Genomic DNA, 18,169 nt, shown 5'->3' with positions numbered 1-18,169 from the left:
AATATACCATAGTTGATTTGTCCATTTCTTTCTGATGTGATGGGCATTAGGGTTGTTTCTATTTGTTTCCTCTTAAAGTTATAAAATATTTTGAAGTCATGACTTTTTTTTAAGTGTTACACCTAACCATTGAATTACTGGATTCTAAGGCATGCATATTTTTAACTTTACAATAAAATGCCAAATTATACTAATATGTCTTCACCGATACTTGATATTGTCACGCTTCTTAATTTTTGCCAGTCTAATATGTAGAAAATGTGTTTCCTTTTGGTTTTAATTTGATTACTAATGAGATTTAGCATCTTTGATTCTTTCATGTTTTCTCTGTAGACAATCAAATAATTAAAAATGGCAGTTTTTCTTGCCTCATTGGCTTAGTCCTCTAGCACAATATTGGTTAGAAATAGCAGGCAGCCTTATCTTGTTCTTAATTTTAAAAGGAACCCTTTCTGTGGTTCACTATTAAGTATAATGTTTATTATAGGCTTTTTATGGACATCTTTTATCTTCTATTCACATTAACTAAGAGCTTTGCTTTTTTAAATTCTAAGTGAATGTTGAATTTTGTTAAATAGTTTTTCTGCAACTGTTAATCATACAATTTCTTATCCTTAATCTGTTATCTAATAACTAATTGCACTAATTGGTTTTCTACTTATAACCAGTTTTGTATTCATTGGATAGCACAACTTGGTTATTCTTACCCTTTTTATGAATTGCTGAATTCACTTTGTTCAGGACTTTTTCATGGACATTCCTGTACTGTTTATGATTGTCTGTTCTCATACTCTTCTTGCTAGGTTTTCAGGTTTGTGATAGCATTATAAAATGAGTTCTGGTGAGTGTTCTGTCACACTTGGATTTCTTTTTTTTTAAAAGATGTACTTAATTCTGTGAATATTTGTTAAAGCATACTGCTAAAATTATTTGATTCTAGTAATGTCCTTACTGTGTTCAGGTATTGTTTCTTTTTGAAACAGTTTGGATAAGTTATATTTTTCTGGAGCTATGTCTGCAAATTTTTAAGTTAGCATAAAGTTAATGATAATTATGTTTTGGTACCAGAATCCTTTGTAGTCGTTTTCATTTTTATATTCTCATTTCTGATCTTGTGCCATCCTGCTCTTCTTTTGTTCAGTCTAGGCAGAGGTTATGTTGATTATTAATGCTTTTTAAGAATCAACTTTTAGCTTTAGTATATTTTTTTGTAGTTCATTCTTATTCTGACTTAACTCTTGTTTGTAGAGTTATGATCTGTGTAACTAACATATGCATCCTTTGAAATTGATTAGAACTTGCTTTATGTGGTCAGTGTTTGCATATGCTTCCTGTATATTTGAAAAAGACCTTTTCTGTAGCTGTTGGTTGTCTTCTATATGTATTACTAGAATTAGATTCTTTGGATAATCTATACCCTTACTGATATTTTTTGTGTGCTTACACCATTATCGATTAGTGAGGGAGATATGTTCACATCTCCTACTATGATGGTGTATTTCTTTGTTTTGTGGTCATTATGCTTTTTATATTTTGAACCTAAAAGTGGATGCATATTAGCTTAAACTTAAACACTTTGCAGTGAATTGAGCCATTTGTGATTATATGCTATTTATCTCTAGTAATTTCTCTTTTTTTGCCCATATAGTTTGTTTTGTGTTATATTAGTGGAATCATACCAACTTTATTTCTGTTATAATAGCTCTTTCCATTCTTTAACTTTCAAATTTTTGGATCCCTAAGCTTTAGAAGTTGTATCTTTTTTAATGTGGAATACTGCTATGTATGCTATCATCTTAAAAAATCTTTACATGGGTTAAGACTATTCAATAGGAAAAGAATGATCTTATTAAATAAACGTATCTTGGACAACTGAATATCCACATGCAAAACAGTGAAATTAGACCCCTGCCTTACACCTTACACAGAATTAACTCAAAATGGATCAAAGATCTTAAAGACCTAAAACTATAAAATTCTTAGAAGAAAATAGGGTAGAAGCTTCATAACACTGGGTTTGGAAATAGTTTCTTAAATATGACAGCAAAGCACAGGTGATTAAAAAAACAACAACAGACTTAGTAGATTAAAAGCTTTTGTATATTCAAGGACAATATGCAGAAAGTTAAAAGACAGACTATAAAATAGGAGAAAATATTTCAAATCCTCTATCTAACATGGGCTCAATATCCAGACTAGAAAACTTTTAAATTCAACAATAACTCTATTCCAAAGTGGGTAAAGGACTTTAATAGACATTAATCCAAGGAGAATATACAGGCAGACAATAAGCACGTGAATGGATGTTCGGCATCATTAGTTATTACAGGAATGCATATATCAAAGCCACAAAGAGATACCACTTCACATTTACCAGGATGGCTGTAATCAAAAGAGATAAAAAAAAGAAACAGATGTTGGTGAGCATGTGGAGAAATTGGAACTCTTTTGCATTGCTGGTGGAAATGGAAAATAGTGTAGCTGTTGTGGAAAATGGTTTGGTGTTTCCTCAAAATGTTAAGTGTAAAATTATCATATGACCCAGCAATTCTCCTAAGTATATGTATAAGAGAATTGAAAACTGTTATTCAAACAAAAGCTTGTACATGAATGTTCAAAATTGTTTACAAAATCCAAAAGATGTAAATAACCCAAATGTCTATCAGTTGATGGATGGATAAATTAAAATGTGATTTTTAATGGAGTATTATTTAGCCGTGAAAAGGAACAAAGTACCAGTTTATGCTACAACATGGATGAACCTCACACATTATAAATTAAAGAAACCATACATACCTCATGTTGTTATATGTGTATATTGTATGTTTGCATTTATATGAACTAGCCAAAGGTAAATATATAGTGATGGAAAGCAGATTAGTGGGGGGCTGGGGAGAGGTGGGGATGGGGGTTGAGCAACTGCTTAATGGTAAAGGTGATAACGTTCTGGAATTAGATAGTGATGATAATTACATTATGTACCAAGTATAACTGGTTGTATGCTCTAAAATGGAAAAAATGGTGAATTTTATGTTATGTGAATTTTGCTTCAATAAATTGTTTTTATATTTACATTGGTGATACCTATTTTAAATTAAATATACATGTGTGTGAGGTATAAGCCTAGACTTAATATCTACTTGATTATTTTCCTTTACATTTTCTCTTTTTTCATTTTGTCTTACTCTCTTTTTCTGTTAACTAGAAATCTGAGTTACATCTTTGGTCTTCTCAAATAACTGAGGTCAGATTTAACATAGTTGGTCATTTTATGCTTTAGTAGGTCTTGGCCTTTAATTCTTTTTGGGATTGAGACCCCCTTCCATTTTACCCCTCCGACATGTATCCTTTTAATCTAAATGCCTTAGTTAGACTATAAGCCTCCCACAATCACCATCATAACGGTAGACATGCTAATATTAGTTAGTTCTCCACATAGAGAAAAGCCAGATTCCTAGCCTCTTTTATAATCCATTTCCCCCCCTCCAACTTTACCACTGTTTTCCCTTTTGCTCTGCTGCTGCTGTTGGTACATAGTACCATTATCTCATTAAACCTTCACATTTTCTTAGGTCCCCTTCTAGGTCTCTTAAACAGAGAGTAGTCTTGTGCTATTCTGAAAGAATGAAGGAGATAAACATCTTTTCAGACTTTAACGTTAATGTAGCTTAACTTTTTATTTTTTTATTTATTTTTATTTTTATTTTTTTTTAAGATTTTATTTATTTGTCAGAGAGCGAGCGAGAGTGAGCACAGGCAGACAGAGTGGAAGGCAGAGTCAGACGGAGAAGCAGGCTCCCTGCGGAGCAAGGAGCCCGATGTGGGACTCGATCCCAGGACGCTGGGATCATGACCTGAGCCGAAGGCAGCTGCTTAACCAACTGAGCCACCCAGGCGTCCCTTAACTTTTTATTTTTGATTTCTTGTTGGAATTTCAGTAAAATTGGCAAAATCTTAACACAGCTGATTAATAGTAAGTTTGATATAAATATATGTATGTATATGCTTCTGTCTGAACCTTCATTCTCCAAGAACATCAAGGTCATTGTATTTTCCTTGAATATTAGAAGGGCCTTTTTCTAATAATACATGAAGTATAAATAAATACTCTTTATTTCTTAATTGTAGGAGCCCCTCAACAGTGAAGATGATGTGAGTGATGAGGAAGGACAGGAGCTCTTTGATACAGAAAATGTTGTTGTATGCCAATATGATAAGGTAAGGATTATATCAGGTTACTGACATTTTTTCCGTTGTAATTTCTTCCCTCAGTATCTTCTCTACCAAAAATTTGGGCAGTTAACAGATGCCTCTTACATTCAGTATAAACAGGGTGAATGTAGACATTGTTAAAATTTAGTAGATTATTTTAATAAAATGAGAAATTATGTGGCTTTACATTTGGAAAAAATGTTAAGAATGACATCGTGAGGAGAAGTAGGCTTCTTTGAATTTATACCATCTCCTAACTCGCTAGCAAAGTTAACAGTCACTTTAGGGTTGTCCTTTAACATTAATAACCCAGTAGAGTAACCAGTTTTTCCTTTAGTTTCAACTGCCTCCAAACTAAATGGCTTTAATTGAATCCTGTCACTTTTTTATTACTAAGGAGAAAACTAGGGCAGTAAACAGGACTGCTAACTAACAAATATGTTTTTACTAAAAATCATTTTTAAAATTGTTTAGCTTTGCTGTATTTTTTATAGCCTAGGTATTTTTAAACTAGGTCTGTGAGAATTAACTGTTGAATTCTTGTTTTCCTAATTCTTCAAAAGGTTGCTACTTGCCAAGCGTTTTTTGTTACAGTTATTAGCATTATTGTTGAGATTTTGTTAATTATTGAAACATTAATTTGGAATAAAATGATCTATGCTCATTAAATTTCTAATAAGTCCACAAATTATATTGCATTTATAATTTAATTTCAGCAGTGGTTTTTACCAAATGAGGAAAACCTTAATAGAAGCAATTGGGCTTTTGTTTATAAGCATACTCATTCACTAAACAAATACTTACCTAGTGTCTGCATATGCCAGGCACTGGAGCTGTAGTCATGATCATGCAAAATTGTGCCTTGCATGAGTTTCCTTTATAAGTAATGAAAATTTTACATTTGTGTTGGTTTTATAGAAATGAATCTTATAAGTAGTCATCCTTACTGCATATGAATAGCCATACTTACTGGAAACATATATGGAGGGAAATGTCAAAACAGTTTTATCATTTTGAAATGAAAAGGAGAAGTCAAGCCAGTTACTTGCAGTGAGATTACAGAATAAAGCAGTGAAGTCATTCATAAACAGAATTATCAGGGCATTTGCTTTTGTACTGTGTGACTTTTGGGTGAGCATTCTTAAAACCTTACACCAGGGACATTATAATAAATGTAATTTTTTTTTAAAGATTTTTATTTATTTGACAGAGATCACAAGTAGGCAGAGGCAGGCAGAGAGAGAAATGGGGGAAGCAGGCTCCCTGCTGAGTAGAGAGCCCAATGCGGGGCTCGATCCCAGGACCCTGGGATCAGGACTTGAGCTGAAGACAGAGGCTTTAACCCACTGAGCCACCCAGGCTCCCCAATAAATGTAATTTTTTGTTATTGTGTAGTGGAAGAGTATTAGTGTTAAAATAGTTAGGAAAATACCTTATATTGTCAGGAAATCTCAAAGAGACCTCATGTAACCAAATTAGTCAGAACACAGTTTCAAGATGTCAGATTTATCAGGCAGTAGAGTCCTTTACCTTAGCTAGACTGAAGAATATACTTCTAAGTATTTTCATAATGTAAGAATGGTTGTATTCTCTGGTACAAATTGTACATACAATATTTTAAATGTTAAAATTGGTTGGTTTTGCTCCTAGAGACAATTTAATGTTTGAGACAGAAATTGAAAATAGCTTTAAGTAGTGTGTTGAGCAATAAACAATTTTAAAGTTTACAAAGATCTAATTTTTAGAATCAAATGAGTTCTTGAGGGCTTGGCCTGATGTTTTAGTCAATAATAAAGAATGCTAGTGTTCTATGAATGATTAAAATGGGGTTGGAAGTGGTTTGAGCCAACTTGAATTTTAGGATTTTATTTTTGAAGACTAAACTTTAGAATTTCAACGAGTCAATTTTAGAAACTTATAGAAAGAATAATGAAGTTTATGTTGCCAATCAAATAAAAATTATAGTTAAACCTTTAATGAAGCAGAGTTCTCCCTTATTATGATAGATAAGTACTGATGGCATCAGGTGTTGAGGCTTCAGACTTATTTATTGGCAATTTTACTTAATATGTTTGTCATTAGGAAATTTAAGGGCCTTTTCTTTTGAAGTGCTGAGCATACAGACTGTTTGATCCTGAAGCTTTTAGCTTGTTGCTTTTAGCAAGTTGTCAATACAGAAGAATGTGATCAGTTTCTTTACTTGTCTGGGGAATTTCTTTTTCCTGGCTTCTCATCACTCTTTTTTGCTTATGTAATCCTGTTGTCTTTCAAGTTGCAGTCACTCAGTTCATGCTGGAAATAAATTTGCCCACTTTTGGATAGTTACTACTTTCTTCCTAGAGAGTCAGAGAAAAAAAGGAGACAGAAGTCTTTTCATTCAATAAATAGAATGTCTTTGGTGTACCAGGATGCTGTGCTAGGAGGTTGAGAAACACTAGTAAACAAATTAAAGCAATCCTTGCCATTGGGAAGTTTAGTTAAGGGAGATGGATGCTAAAATGTAATAAATAAATAATTGTGGTATGTTAGAAGCTGATAATTGGTAGGAAAGGATTCAGGTTAGAGTTTTTAAAAGGTTAGAAGGTTAGTCTTGTTAAATCTTTTGAATGGATGACATTTGAACAAAGCCTTGAGGAGAGTTAGCCTTGTCATTATCTGGTAACAAAGCCTAGCTGTTGTGTGTGAGCAGTGGCATGGAGGTGAGAGTGGTTGGACTGGGGTTGCAGGGGAAGGGGTGTAGTTAGTAGATTAAGTCAGAGGTAAGTGGGGCAGGTGTATGAAAGTTTGTGAGGACATGGCCTCTTATGAGCGAATTGGAGGGTTTCAAATAGATGTAGTGTCACTTACATTTTAATTCTAAAAAGATTACCTTGCCTTCTTTGGTGAGAGTGGACTGTGCCGAGGAAGCAGAGTTGAGACAAGAAGACTAAGATACTGTGGTAGTCCAAATGAGAGATAATGGTGACTTAGGCTAGGGGGATAGTACTCAAAGTGGTGAGAAGCGCTGAATCTTGGATGTGTTTTGAAGGAAGAGTGAGCAGGATTTTCTGACTCTTCTTGACAAGTGGTAGAAAAGAAAAAGAGGAATCAAGAATGATTCCAGGATTTTTTGATGAGGAACCAGGAGGAAGAATGGAGATGCCATCAGCTCAGATGGGAAAGGCTGAAGATGGAGCATGTTTGGGTGAGGAGAGTGATTAGTTCTGAGCATAAGTCTCAGACTTGAATATCCAACAGATATTCAAATCATTGGATTTGAATATTCAAATCATTCATCTGTTGGATATTCAAATCATTCATCTTAAGATGTTAGGTTTAACATCTTATCTACATAGTGTATTCTTTTTTTTTTTTTTAATGATTTTATTTATTTATTTGAGAGAGAGAGAGCATGAGAGGAGAGAGATCAGCGGAAAAAGCAGACTCCCTGCTGAACAGGGAGTCTGATGTGGGACTCGATCCCAGGACTCCAGGATCATGATCTGAGCTGAAGGCAGTCGCTTAACCAACTGAGCCACCCAGACACCCCGACTGCATAGTGTATTCTTAGACCAGAAATACAAGACCACTTAACATGAGAGTTTCTGCCGTAACTGCTATTTTAACTTTATTTTGCTCTATTTTCTTGTAATAAAAAGACAAATGTGATAAATATTAAATGTGTATATAGCTTAATTCAGTGATGTAGAGGAAAAGTGTGGGAGTAGTTTTCAAATACATTAAGTGTATGATTTTCTTCCTTTCTTCTTCTTCTTCTTTTTTTTTTTAAATTAAGTCCCAGAAGATAGAGCTAGGATCAGTGAGTGGAAGCTTGGAGGAAGCAGATTTCAATAAGGGGTAAAGTATGAAAGACTTAGAATAGGCCCAGAGTGGAATAACTTAATTTGCAATTCTTTGTCCCCCGTGTCTAATCATACTGAAGCAGAAATTGAATGACAGCTTGCCAAGAATATGCCATGGAGATGTTTGTATTGGGAGGGTAGACCATGGAATTTTATGCAAGGATATTCAGACAATATCTATCATAGTGAGCATTTTTGGATTATTATATGAAATGGCCTGATTTAGTCAAAAGTGTCTTGTGTTTGAGAATCATGTTTGCCACTTACTTACTAGCAAAATATTCCTGGTCAGTTCATTGAACCTCTCTAAGCTATGATTATCTTTTTTGAAAATAAAAACCTTAACTGCTTGATTTTGAAGTCCCTTTAGATCAGAGAAGAGGGAGAACCATGGGTCCTTCTTGGAAAATAGGGAGCTTAAGCTGAAAATTGAATGATGCAAGGGATTTATCGGGAAAGGGAAGAAAGGTCATTTCAGTTGATTAAGTTTTTTTTTTTTTTTAAGATTTATTTATTTATTTGACAGACAGAGATCACAAGTAGGCAGAGAGGCAGACAGAGAGAGAGGAGGAAGCAGGCTCCCTGCTGAGCAGAGAGCCCAATTCAGGGCTCGATCCCAGGATCCTGGGATCATGACTTGAGCCGAAAGCAGAGACTTTAACCCCACTGAGCCACCCAGGCGCCCCAGTTGATTAACTTTTATAACTCCTTTTCTCCTTCAGTCTATGAATTGCAAACAACTAAAAACTATAAATGAAGGTAAGGAGGGGAGTGCCCAGGATCTGGTGCTATTTGAACACTGCCCTTACCACTTTGGCATAATTGCAGATGGACATAGTTTTTGAAATCTGTAAGTGACCAGATGATCAGCATTCCCTCAGATGTATTTGTTAAATACTGCCACATATAATGTTCCATGTTAGGTCTTGAGGAAACTATAAGCGGTTTTACTTTGATAGAAGAAATTCTTCATAATTGTATATACTTAGAAATGATACTAGAAATGTGTTTGGGAATGACCCTGAAAATTATTAGGGGAGACTACTTTTAGCTGATGTGATTAAGGAACGCTTTGAGGAGAACACAGCAGTGTTTTTGAGGTAGATCCTGAAGTAGGAATTGAATTTGTAGAAATGGGATACTTATTTTGATTGAAATACAGTCTTTGAGGAATGTGGAAGTAGGAAATAAGCTTGGAAGGTGAGTTATTACCAGGTCATTTAGAAATAGAAATAGTTAAGTGGAGATGATTGGTTAGAACTGTGCTTGTGGCAACAATATTTATAAGCAGATTGGAAGAAAGTTGAACGTGAAGCCTGGAGTTGGAAAGTTACTGTAATAAATCAGGTAACAAGAGGCTATTGATGTGGTAAACTAGAAGATAATTTGGTGGCCATCGAGAAAACAGTTGCCAGATGTCCTGTAGACAATTAAAGTAGAATTAGAGATAAAGTAATTAGAGGTTAGAAATACTAATATTAGTATGGATATTAATACTGTTTGACCATAGTATCAGAAGAGTTAGCAATATGGAAATTGTTACTCTGTGTGAGGAAGAGAATGGTTATAAACATGATTCCAGTATTGAGGATAGTGTCCCAGTAGTCTAGATAAGAATGAAGAAAAGCCTAAGGTTACATGGTGTAGATATAAAAGGAGTTACAGAGAAAAGGCAAAACCGTGGTCTAGAAGCATCAGAGAAAACAAAGGTTATCCTATTTTAAAAGTTTGCTAGTAGAAAATTTCCTGTGGAAAAAGGGACACATGTATATATAAAGCTGGCAAAGATAAGATACTTTTTGTTATTAATGAATACAAGTATTAAGAGCTGTAAAATAATATTAATTGTAGGTATATTTATTTCTTTAAAAACTCACCTAATGAGTGAATAGGCTGGTGGTTTGGTGTTTTTTGTTTTTGTTTTTTTCAGATTTTTTTTTTTAAAGATTTTATTTATTTATTTGACAGAGATCACAAGTAGGCAGAGAGGCAGGCAGAGAGAGAGAGAGAGAGAGGAGGAAGCAGGCTCCCTGCTGAGCAGAGAGCCCGATGCGGGACTCGATCCCAGGACCCTGAGATCATGACCCGAGCCGAAGGCAGCGGCTTAACCCACTGAGCCACCCAGGCGCCCTGTTTTTTTCAGATTTTACTTTATTAAGAAACCAGTTTGGGGGCACCTTGGTGGCTCAGTTGGTTGTTTCTTCCTTTCGGTTCAGGTCATGATCCCAAAGTCCTAGGATTGAGCCCCGAATCAGGCTCCCTGTTAAATGGCGATCCTGCTTCTTCTCTCTCTCCCTCTGCCTGCTGCTCTCCTTGGTTGTGTGTGCGCGTGTGCGCGCTCTCTCTCTGTCTCTCTCTCTCTCTCTATCAGTCAGTCAATCTTGGGGGAAAAAAAAAAGGTCACACCAGTTTGGCCAGCCACAATGGTATGAAACTAGAAATCTATTACAAGAAAAAAATTGGGACATTCACAGATATTTGGAGATTAAACAGCCTGCTACTCTACAATCATTGAGTGAAAGAAGAAATCAAAAGAGGAAAACAAATCTTGAGACAAATGAAAATGGAAATAGAGCATACCAAAACTCATAAGATGTAGTAAAAGCGCTCTTAGGAGGGAATAGAGATAAATGCCTATGTCAAGAAACAAGAAATATCAGCTTAATTTTATATCTCAGAGAACTAGAAAAAGAACAAATGAAGTCCAAAGTTAGTAGAAGAGAGGACATAAAGATCAGAGTGAAGATAAATGAAATAGAGAATAAAAAGATAATAGAGAAGATCAGTGAAACTAAGAGCTGGTTCTTTGAAAAGAAAAAGAAAATTGACATACCTCTAGTTAGACTCACCAAGAAAAAAAAGGTTAAGACTCAAAATCAGAGGTGAAAAGGAGTTGTTATAACATATCACAAAAATACAAAGAATCACAAGACAACTGTGAACAGTTATACGCCAAGAAATTGGACAACCTAGAAGAAATGGATAAATTCCTAATAAAAGCCTTCCAGCACACCATCATGGAACCAGATAGTTTTTAGTGAACTCTAAGAGGATAAAGAAGAAATTCTTCAAGAAGAATTAATACTAGTCCTTCTCAGACTTTTCCAAAAAATAGAAGAGGTGGGAATACTTCTAAACTCCTTTTATAAGGTCAGTATTAAACCTGACACCTAAACCAGAGAAAGACACCACAAGGAAAGAAAATTAAAAGGCCAATATTCCTGATGAACACAGTTGCCAAAATCCTCAACAAAACATTAGCAAACTGAATTCAGCTATAAATATGTTAAGATGATCATACACCATGACCATGACGAAGTGGAATTTGTTTCAGGGGATCTAAAGATGATTCAGCATACACAAATCAATGTGGCAACTGACCCCATTAACAAAATGAAGGATAAAAACCTTATGATAATCTCAGTAGATGCCGAAAAAGCATATGGCAGAATTCAGCATCCGTTTATGATAAAAACTCAAAGTATCAGAAGGAACGTATATACCTCGACATAATAAAGGACATACATGACAAAGCTACAAGTAACACAGTCAAAGAAGAAAAGCTGAAAGCTTTTTCTCTGAGATCGGGAACAAGACAAGAATGCTTATTCTTGCCATTTTCAACATGGTATTAGAAATTTTTTTTAATTAAATTTTTTATTTTTTATAAACATATAACATATTTTTATCCCCCAGGGTACAGGTATGTGAATCACCAGGTTTACACACTTGACAGCACTCACCATAGCACATACCCTCCCCAATGTCCATAACCCTACCCCCCTTCCCCCAACCCCCCTCCCCCCAGCAACCCTCAGTTTGTTTTGTGAGATTAAGAGTCACTTATGCTTTGTTTCCCTCCCAATCCTATCTTGTTTCATTTATTCTTCTACCCCCGTAGCCCCCCCCCCCCCGTAGCATCTCCACTTCCTCATATCAGGGAGATCATATAATAGTTGTCTTTCTCCGCTTATTTCGCTAAGCATGATACCCTCTAGTTCCATCCATGTCATCGCAAATGGCAAGATTTCATTTCTTTTGATGGCTGCATAGTATTCCATTGTGTAATGCATTAGAAATTCTAGCCAGAACAGTTATGCAAGAAAAAGAAATAAAAAGCATCCAAATTAAATTATAAAGGAAGAAGTAAAACTGTCACTATTTATGGAAGACCAAGTATTACATACAGAAGATCCTGAAAACTACCAAAAAACTGTTAAGTAATAAACAAATACAATAAAATTGGAGGATACAAAATCAGTATACAAAATATGTTGCATTTCTATATGCTGATAAACAATCAGAAGGGGAAGTTAATTCCATTTATTGTATCAAAAAGAATAAAATGCCTTGGAATAAATTTAACCAAGCAGATGAAACATGTGTGCAATGAAAACTTAAGATATTGATGAAGGAAATTGAAGAAGAAACAAATGGAAAAATATTTTGTGTTCATTGATTGAAAGAATTAATATTGTTAAAGTGTCCATACCACTTAAAGTGTTAAACAGATTCAGCAGTTTCAGTGCAATCCCTATCAAAATGTCAGTGGCATTTTTCACAGAACTGGAACAAATAATTCCAAAATTCAAAAGACCCTGAATAGCCAAAGCAATCTTAAGAGAGAGAGGCATCATGCTTTCTGATTTTATACTACACTACAAAGCTGTAAGAATCAAAACAGTATGTATTGGCATAATGTCAGACAGTAGATCCATGGAACAGAAAAGAACCCAGAAATGTTCCCAGACATATGTATTCAATTGATTTACAACAAAGGAGCTAAGAATATACAATGGAAACAACAATCATTTCAATAAGTGGTTTTGGGAAAACTGGACAATCACATGCAAAGCAATGAAACTAGACCACTATCTTATGACATACACAAAAGTCAACTCAAGATGGAGTAAAGACTTTTTTTTTAAAGATTTTATTTATTTATTTGACAGAGATCACAAGTAGTCAAAGAGGCAGACAAAGCGGGGGAGGCGGGGAAGCAGGCTTCCTGCTGAGCAGAGAACCCGCTGCAGGGCTCCATCCCAGGATCCTGGGATCATGACCTGAGCAGAAGGCAGAGGCTTAACCCACTGAGCCACCCAGGTGCTGCCTGGATTAAAGACTTTAATGTAAGATCTGAAACCATGGGGCTCCCGGGTGGCTCAGTTGTTAGGTGTCTGCCTTGGGCTCAGGTTGTGATGCCAGGGTCCTGGGATTTAGTCCTGCATTGGGCTCGCTGCTCGGGGGGGACCTCCTTCTCCCTATCCCACCCCCCAGTTTACGTTCCCTCTCTCGTTTCTCTGTCAAATAAATAAAACCTTAAAAAAAAAAAATCTGAAACCATAAAAGTAGAAGAAAACAGGGATTAAGCTCCTTGGCATGGATCTTGGTCATAATTTTTTTAGATTTGGCACCAAAAGCAAAGGCAACACAAGCAAAAATAAACAGGACTACATTAAACTATAAAGCTTCTGCGCAGCAAAGGGGACCATCAACAAAATGAAAAGGCAACCTACGGAATAGAAAATATTTGCAAATCACATATCTGATAAGGAGTAAATAGCCAAAATGTATGGAGAATAGCAAATAAGCAATTCAGTTTAAAAAATGGGCAGAACTGAACATTTTCCAAAGAAGACATAAAATGGCCAACAGGTACACGAAAAGGTACTCAACATTACTGTTTGTTAGGAAAATACAAATTAGAACCACAATAAAATATCAGCTCATACCTGTCAGAATGACTGTTCCCCCAAAAATAAGAAGTTAACAAGTGTTACATATGGTTGTAGAGAAGTGGAAGCCCTTAGACACTTTTGGTAGGAATGTAAATTTGTATAGCCACTGTGGAAACCTGTGTGGAGTTTCCTTGAAAATCCAAAATAGAACTACCGTATAATTCAGTAATTCTGCTTTCTTAATGGTTATTCAAAGGAGAACACTAACTCTGAAAGATTTCTGCCCTCCCATGTTCATTGCAGCATTATTTACCATAGCCAAGACATGGAGGCAACCTAAGGTCCATCAGTGGATGAATGATAAAGAAAATGTGATATATATTTATATACACATGATGTAATATTCAGCCATAAAAAAGAAAGCAAGCTTGTCATCTGTGACAACATGGGTGGACCTTGAGGCATTATTCTAAGTGGAACAGGAGAAAGAAAGACAAATATCATGCGATCTTACTTTTGTATGTGAATTCTACAATAAACCAGGCCAAAAAAACCAAAAACAATGAAGCAAAAACCAAACTCATAGACACAGAGAACAGATTGGTGGTTATTAGAGTCCAGAGGGTAGATTGGGGCAAATGTGTGAAGGGGGTCAAAGGTACAAACTTGGAAGTTATAAAATAAGTTATAGGGATGTGATACACAGCATAATGACTGTAGTTAATGACATGTTATATACTGGAAATTCTCATCACAAGAAAAAAATTTGTAACTGTATTATGGTGATAGGTATTAACTGGACTTACGATCATTTTGTAATATATATAAATACTGAATCGTGCTGCTATAACTAATGTTACATGTCAATTATCAATTAAAAGAATATAAATGTAGTAATGTATAAGACAGATTTTTTTGGTGTATTAATGGGTTTTTTTGTTTGCTTTGTCTTTTGAATGTATCTTTTACATTCTTTTTTTTATTTATTTAGATACACAGAAGTAAAAACAAGTGGAAATTTCATCTCAAGGATGGCATTATGAATCTTAATGGAAGAGATTATATATTTTCCAAAGCCATTGGAGATGCAGAATGGTGAAGAGTTGGTTCTTTTCTTTTATAAATAAAACAAAGAAACTTAAAAAAAATTAAAGTGGACAGTTTGAAACTTGGGACATACACCAACCAAAACTTAACTTCTGCATGTCAGAAAAGTGCAGTAGAATCAAAGCTACTGGAACAAAGAGACCTTGACAACATAGACACTACTAACTGGCAAGCCATGGAACTGTAGCACCTGGGGTTGTTGGGGTGGGGGAGGTTGGGGTTTTGGAAAACCATAACTGTTGATTTTAAATACAGGTACCTGCCACCAGTAATTAGCATGTAAAGCTTTGTCTATATTCCTTCCTTCAACTTGGGTTCAATCAGAAGAAACTTGGAACGAACTGAAGAAAATTCCCTTTTGATAGATTGAACTGAAACTGCGTATCGTATGTGGTTATATTTGGTAAAAATTGCGTGTGATCTTTTTACAAAAGGGTAAGAATTATGGTGTTGAATTTTATCACTTGTATAAGGAAACAACTTAGAACTCTCATTATAGGTCTTAAATATTTTTACTAGCTATTCTCCCTCAGTAATATATACCTCTTCTTCCCTGCTTTATGAAACATCTCTTTAAGAGTTAAAGGAAGTAATCAGTAATCACAGTTTGGAGACAAAATTTGACCCAGGAATGGTTATTTATTTTAATTAGGTTTTTGTACTCATTAAATATAACTTAATTTAAAGACTTGGGCCTCATTGAGTTAAACAGAATTAAAATGACAACTTTGGTTTCCTTACCAAAAATGCTTGTTTCTTTTAGTCCCATTCCTTATGAAGAAACCCCAGGATGGCTCCTCAGGAATACAGTTTTATTTCACAGAGGTACCATCTAGCTGAAATTACATACATAAGAATAGATACAGATTTTTTCCTGTTGGGCTGAAGTATATGCTTATATATGTGTTTAATCTTTAAGCTAAACAGACATTCAGATAACATTCTGTGCATTGACTGAAGCAGTGGGTAGTGAGGACCTGGATTTTTTTTAAAACAGTTTAGTAATTATAAAAGTTTCTTGTGTTTACTAGTGAAGAATTTAAAAACTATTCTAATTGAACAAATTTTTTTAATTGCAACTTGGTAATTTGAGGGAGAAATTTTGGGGTTAAACGGGGTGGGCCACTAAGTACATATTTACCTCTCTTTCATTTGGTGGCCCTTCCAGGCCATTGGTAATGTAGGCATGGGCTCCAGTTTGCACATCGAGAAGAAAGCATAGAAATTTGACTTGTATATTAAGAATAATAGAAATGTAATATGTATATTAAGAATGCACAGCTCTGTATTCTGTAAGAGCCTCTAAAGAACAATATGGCAGTGCTGTGTTCTGTATGAACTAGTTGCCTGGGAGAACTGTAGGAACACTTCATCTGTGTTTTCTTATAACTGATTCTTTTTCATGGTCTATCTTGACAAAATTAACGTGTGTTTAAGATACTTGTACATTGCTTTTTTTTTTTTAAAGTCTTCCATTTTTGTCTTCCTTTTATTTGCCTTTGGTGTTTCCAGAAATAACAGAAACACTTTACATTTGCAAAGAAAAACTGTGAGCTGTTATATGTTGTTTTTTTTTTTTAACAGAAATCTTTAAACTTCTTAAAAAGGCTAATTTTTTTTTTCCCCTACTTCCCACCCCACATAGCAACTTGGTCCCTTTAACTTATGTTCTGAACTTTGGTGTGAATGATGGTTTCTAGCATGCTAGTAGTTAGGTTTTATTTAGATACCATTAACTGGTGTAATACGGTTTTATTTTTTACTACATTAATTTAGTTTTTTTGGAGGGGAGGTTTGTTTGTTTACCCCACTACTCAAAGCACACACAGGTTTTTTGTTTGTTTGTTCTTGTTAATGAATCTGGGAGAAGAGAAGGGAGGGAGTGAAATCACAGAAGTCCTGTTTTTCAGTTGTCCTTCAGTTAGTTGCTTATAGGTTTGTATTTACCCAATGAAGAAGTCAACCACCTGAACTACCTATAAAAGTTTAGCAGTGCTGCAATGTTGATTGAAACCCTTTGGCTTGTTGTAGTTCTTCTGCTACTGAACCTTGAATTACTATATGATACACAGCTCATGTTTTGGGCCTTCTATGTAGACAAACATTTGTATTCATAGTAGAATTGTATACAGGCCTGTTTTTATAACGTTATTTTCAAACATGAACAACCACTGCTTTCAGAGTGACTCACTAGGGTTATTTTGAAGCAGGAAATAATCATTTGTATTTGCACCTGTGTATTGCATATTAATTATGGCATACTTGGCAAATGCTTTTCTTTTACCTGTGAAAATTCTGAAAACCGGTCCAAACAACACTGCATACCAAATTGTGCTCTTATATATTACTGCATCGTGTTCCTTTTTAATCAGATAGAATGTTTTGGTTTTATTATAGTGGCTTGCTATAAGAATGCCACTTGCTTATCTTTTACTGTACTTGAATTCTTAATCATGCTTTTACATTGTATTTAACAAATCATTTCATTAGGTTCTATAAAATGTCATTCCTTTGAAAAAGGCAAGGATTCCCACTTTCAGAATTTTAAAATAAAAATAACATGTTTATTCAAAGAGGGGAAATAGTTCAGACTTGGTATTATGAAAATAAGTAAAGGTTTCAGAAGAGAATTTGTTGAGATTTGCACAGATGGTGTTGGCACCTTTTACTACAAAAAAAAAAAAAAAAGATTAATGTTAACAGTGCTAAGGAAAATTTACACAAAATTACTAGGTAAAGTGTGGAAATGTGTGCCTTTCAGTATATGTACTCTTTTTTGGTGGTCGTTTGGATAATCAGACCATTTGAATTGCCTGAGAGCACATTTAATTTCTGTGGAGAGCCACATTTGGCTACAACAACTTTAATGTGCAATTAGTTCCTAGAGTAAAATGTCTGTTATATGAGGGGGATCTTTATATTGGGCTTTTATATTTTTTAAATGTTCACATTTCTTTCTGTTAATTAAATGTCATCATATCACATATTGTTGCCTCTCTTAAAATCAAAGCCACCTTGATGTTATTCTTAGGAATATATCAGGATCTGCGTGGTGTGTATAGTGATTAAAATATGTTCTTGAAGAGCATATTCTAATAGATTTTGGTTTTAGCAAGAACATAAAAATATAATAGCTTTTGTATAAAGATTTTCTTTTGCTATATTGAAAATCAAAGATTTGGTTTTCTTTTTTTCTGGCTTTTTGGAGGAATAAAAAAGGGTTGTCTCCCTCTAAGTAATTTTTGGTTACCTTATAGCAATAATGTCAGCATTCTTTTCAAAAGGTAAATATGCCTTGTACAGGAAAACACATAATTTCCTCTTGGGAGT

At 34.7% G+C, this 18,169-nt stretch overlaps 1 protein-coding gene across 3 annotated transcripts in view; it reads left to right on the top strand.

Moving 5' to 3' along the window:
• Positions 1 to 17,823, top strand: part of GTF2A1 (general transcription factor IIA subunit 1) — a 44,025-nt gene extending 26,202 nt beyond the window's left edge. For all 3 annotated transcript variants that reach the window (XM_082736403.1, XM_082736404.1, XM_082736405.1), the window contains exons 8-9: positions 4,129 to 4,218; positions 14,724 to 17,823. In XM_082736403.1, coding sequence (XP_082592529.1) covers positions 4,129 to 4,218; positions 14,724 to 14,831 — 198 coding nt within the window. In that variant the 3' untranslated portion in view covers positions 14,832 to 17,823. The remainder of the gene's footprint in view (positions 1 to 4,128; positions 4,219 to 14,723) is intronic.
• Positions 17,824 to 18,169: the final 346 nt, after the last annotated feature.

Source organism: Mustela nivalis, assembly GCF_964662115.1.
Source record: "Mustela nivalis genome assembly, chromosome: 6".
Lineage (NCBI taxonomy): Eukaryota > Metazoa > Chordata > Mammalia > Carnivora > Mustelidae > Mustela > Mustela nivalis.
This window is presented reverse-complemented; position numbering and strand designations above follow the sequence as displayed.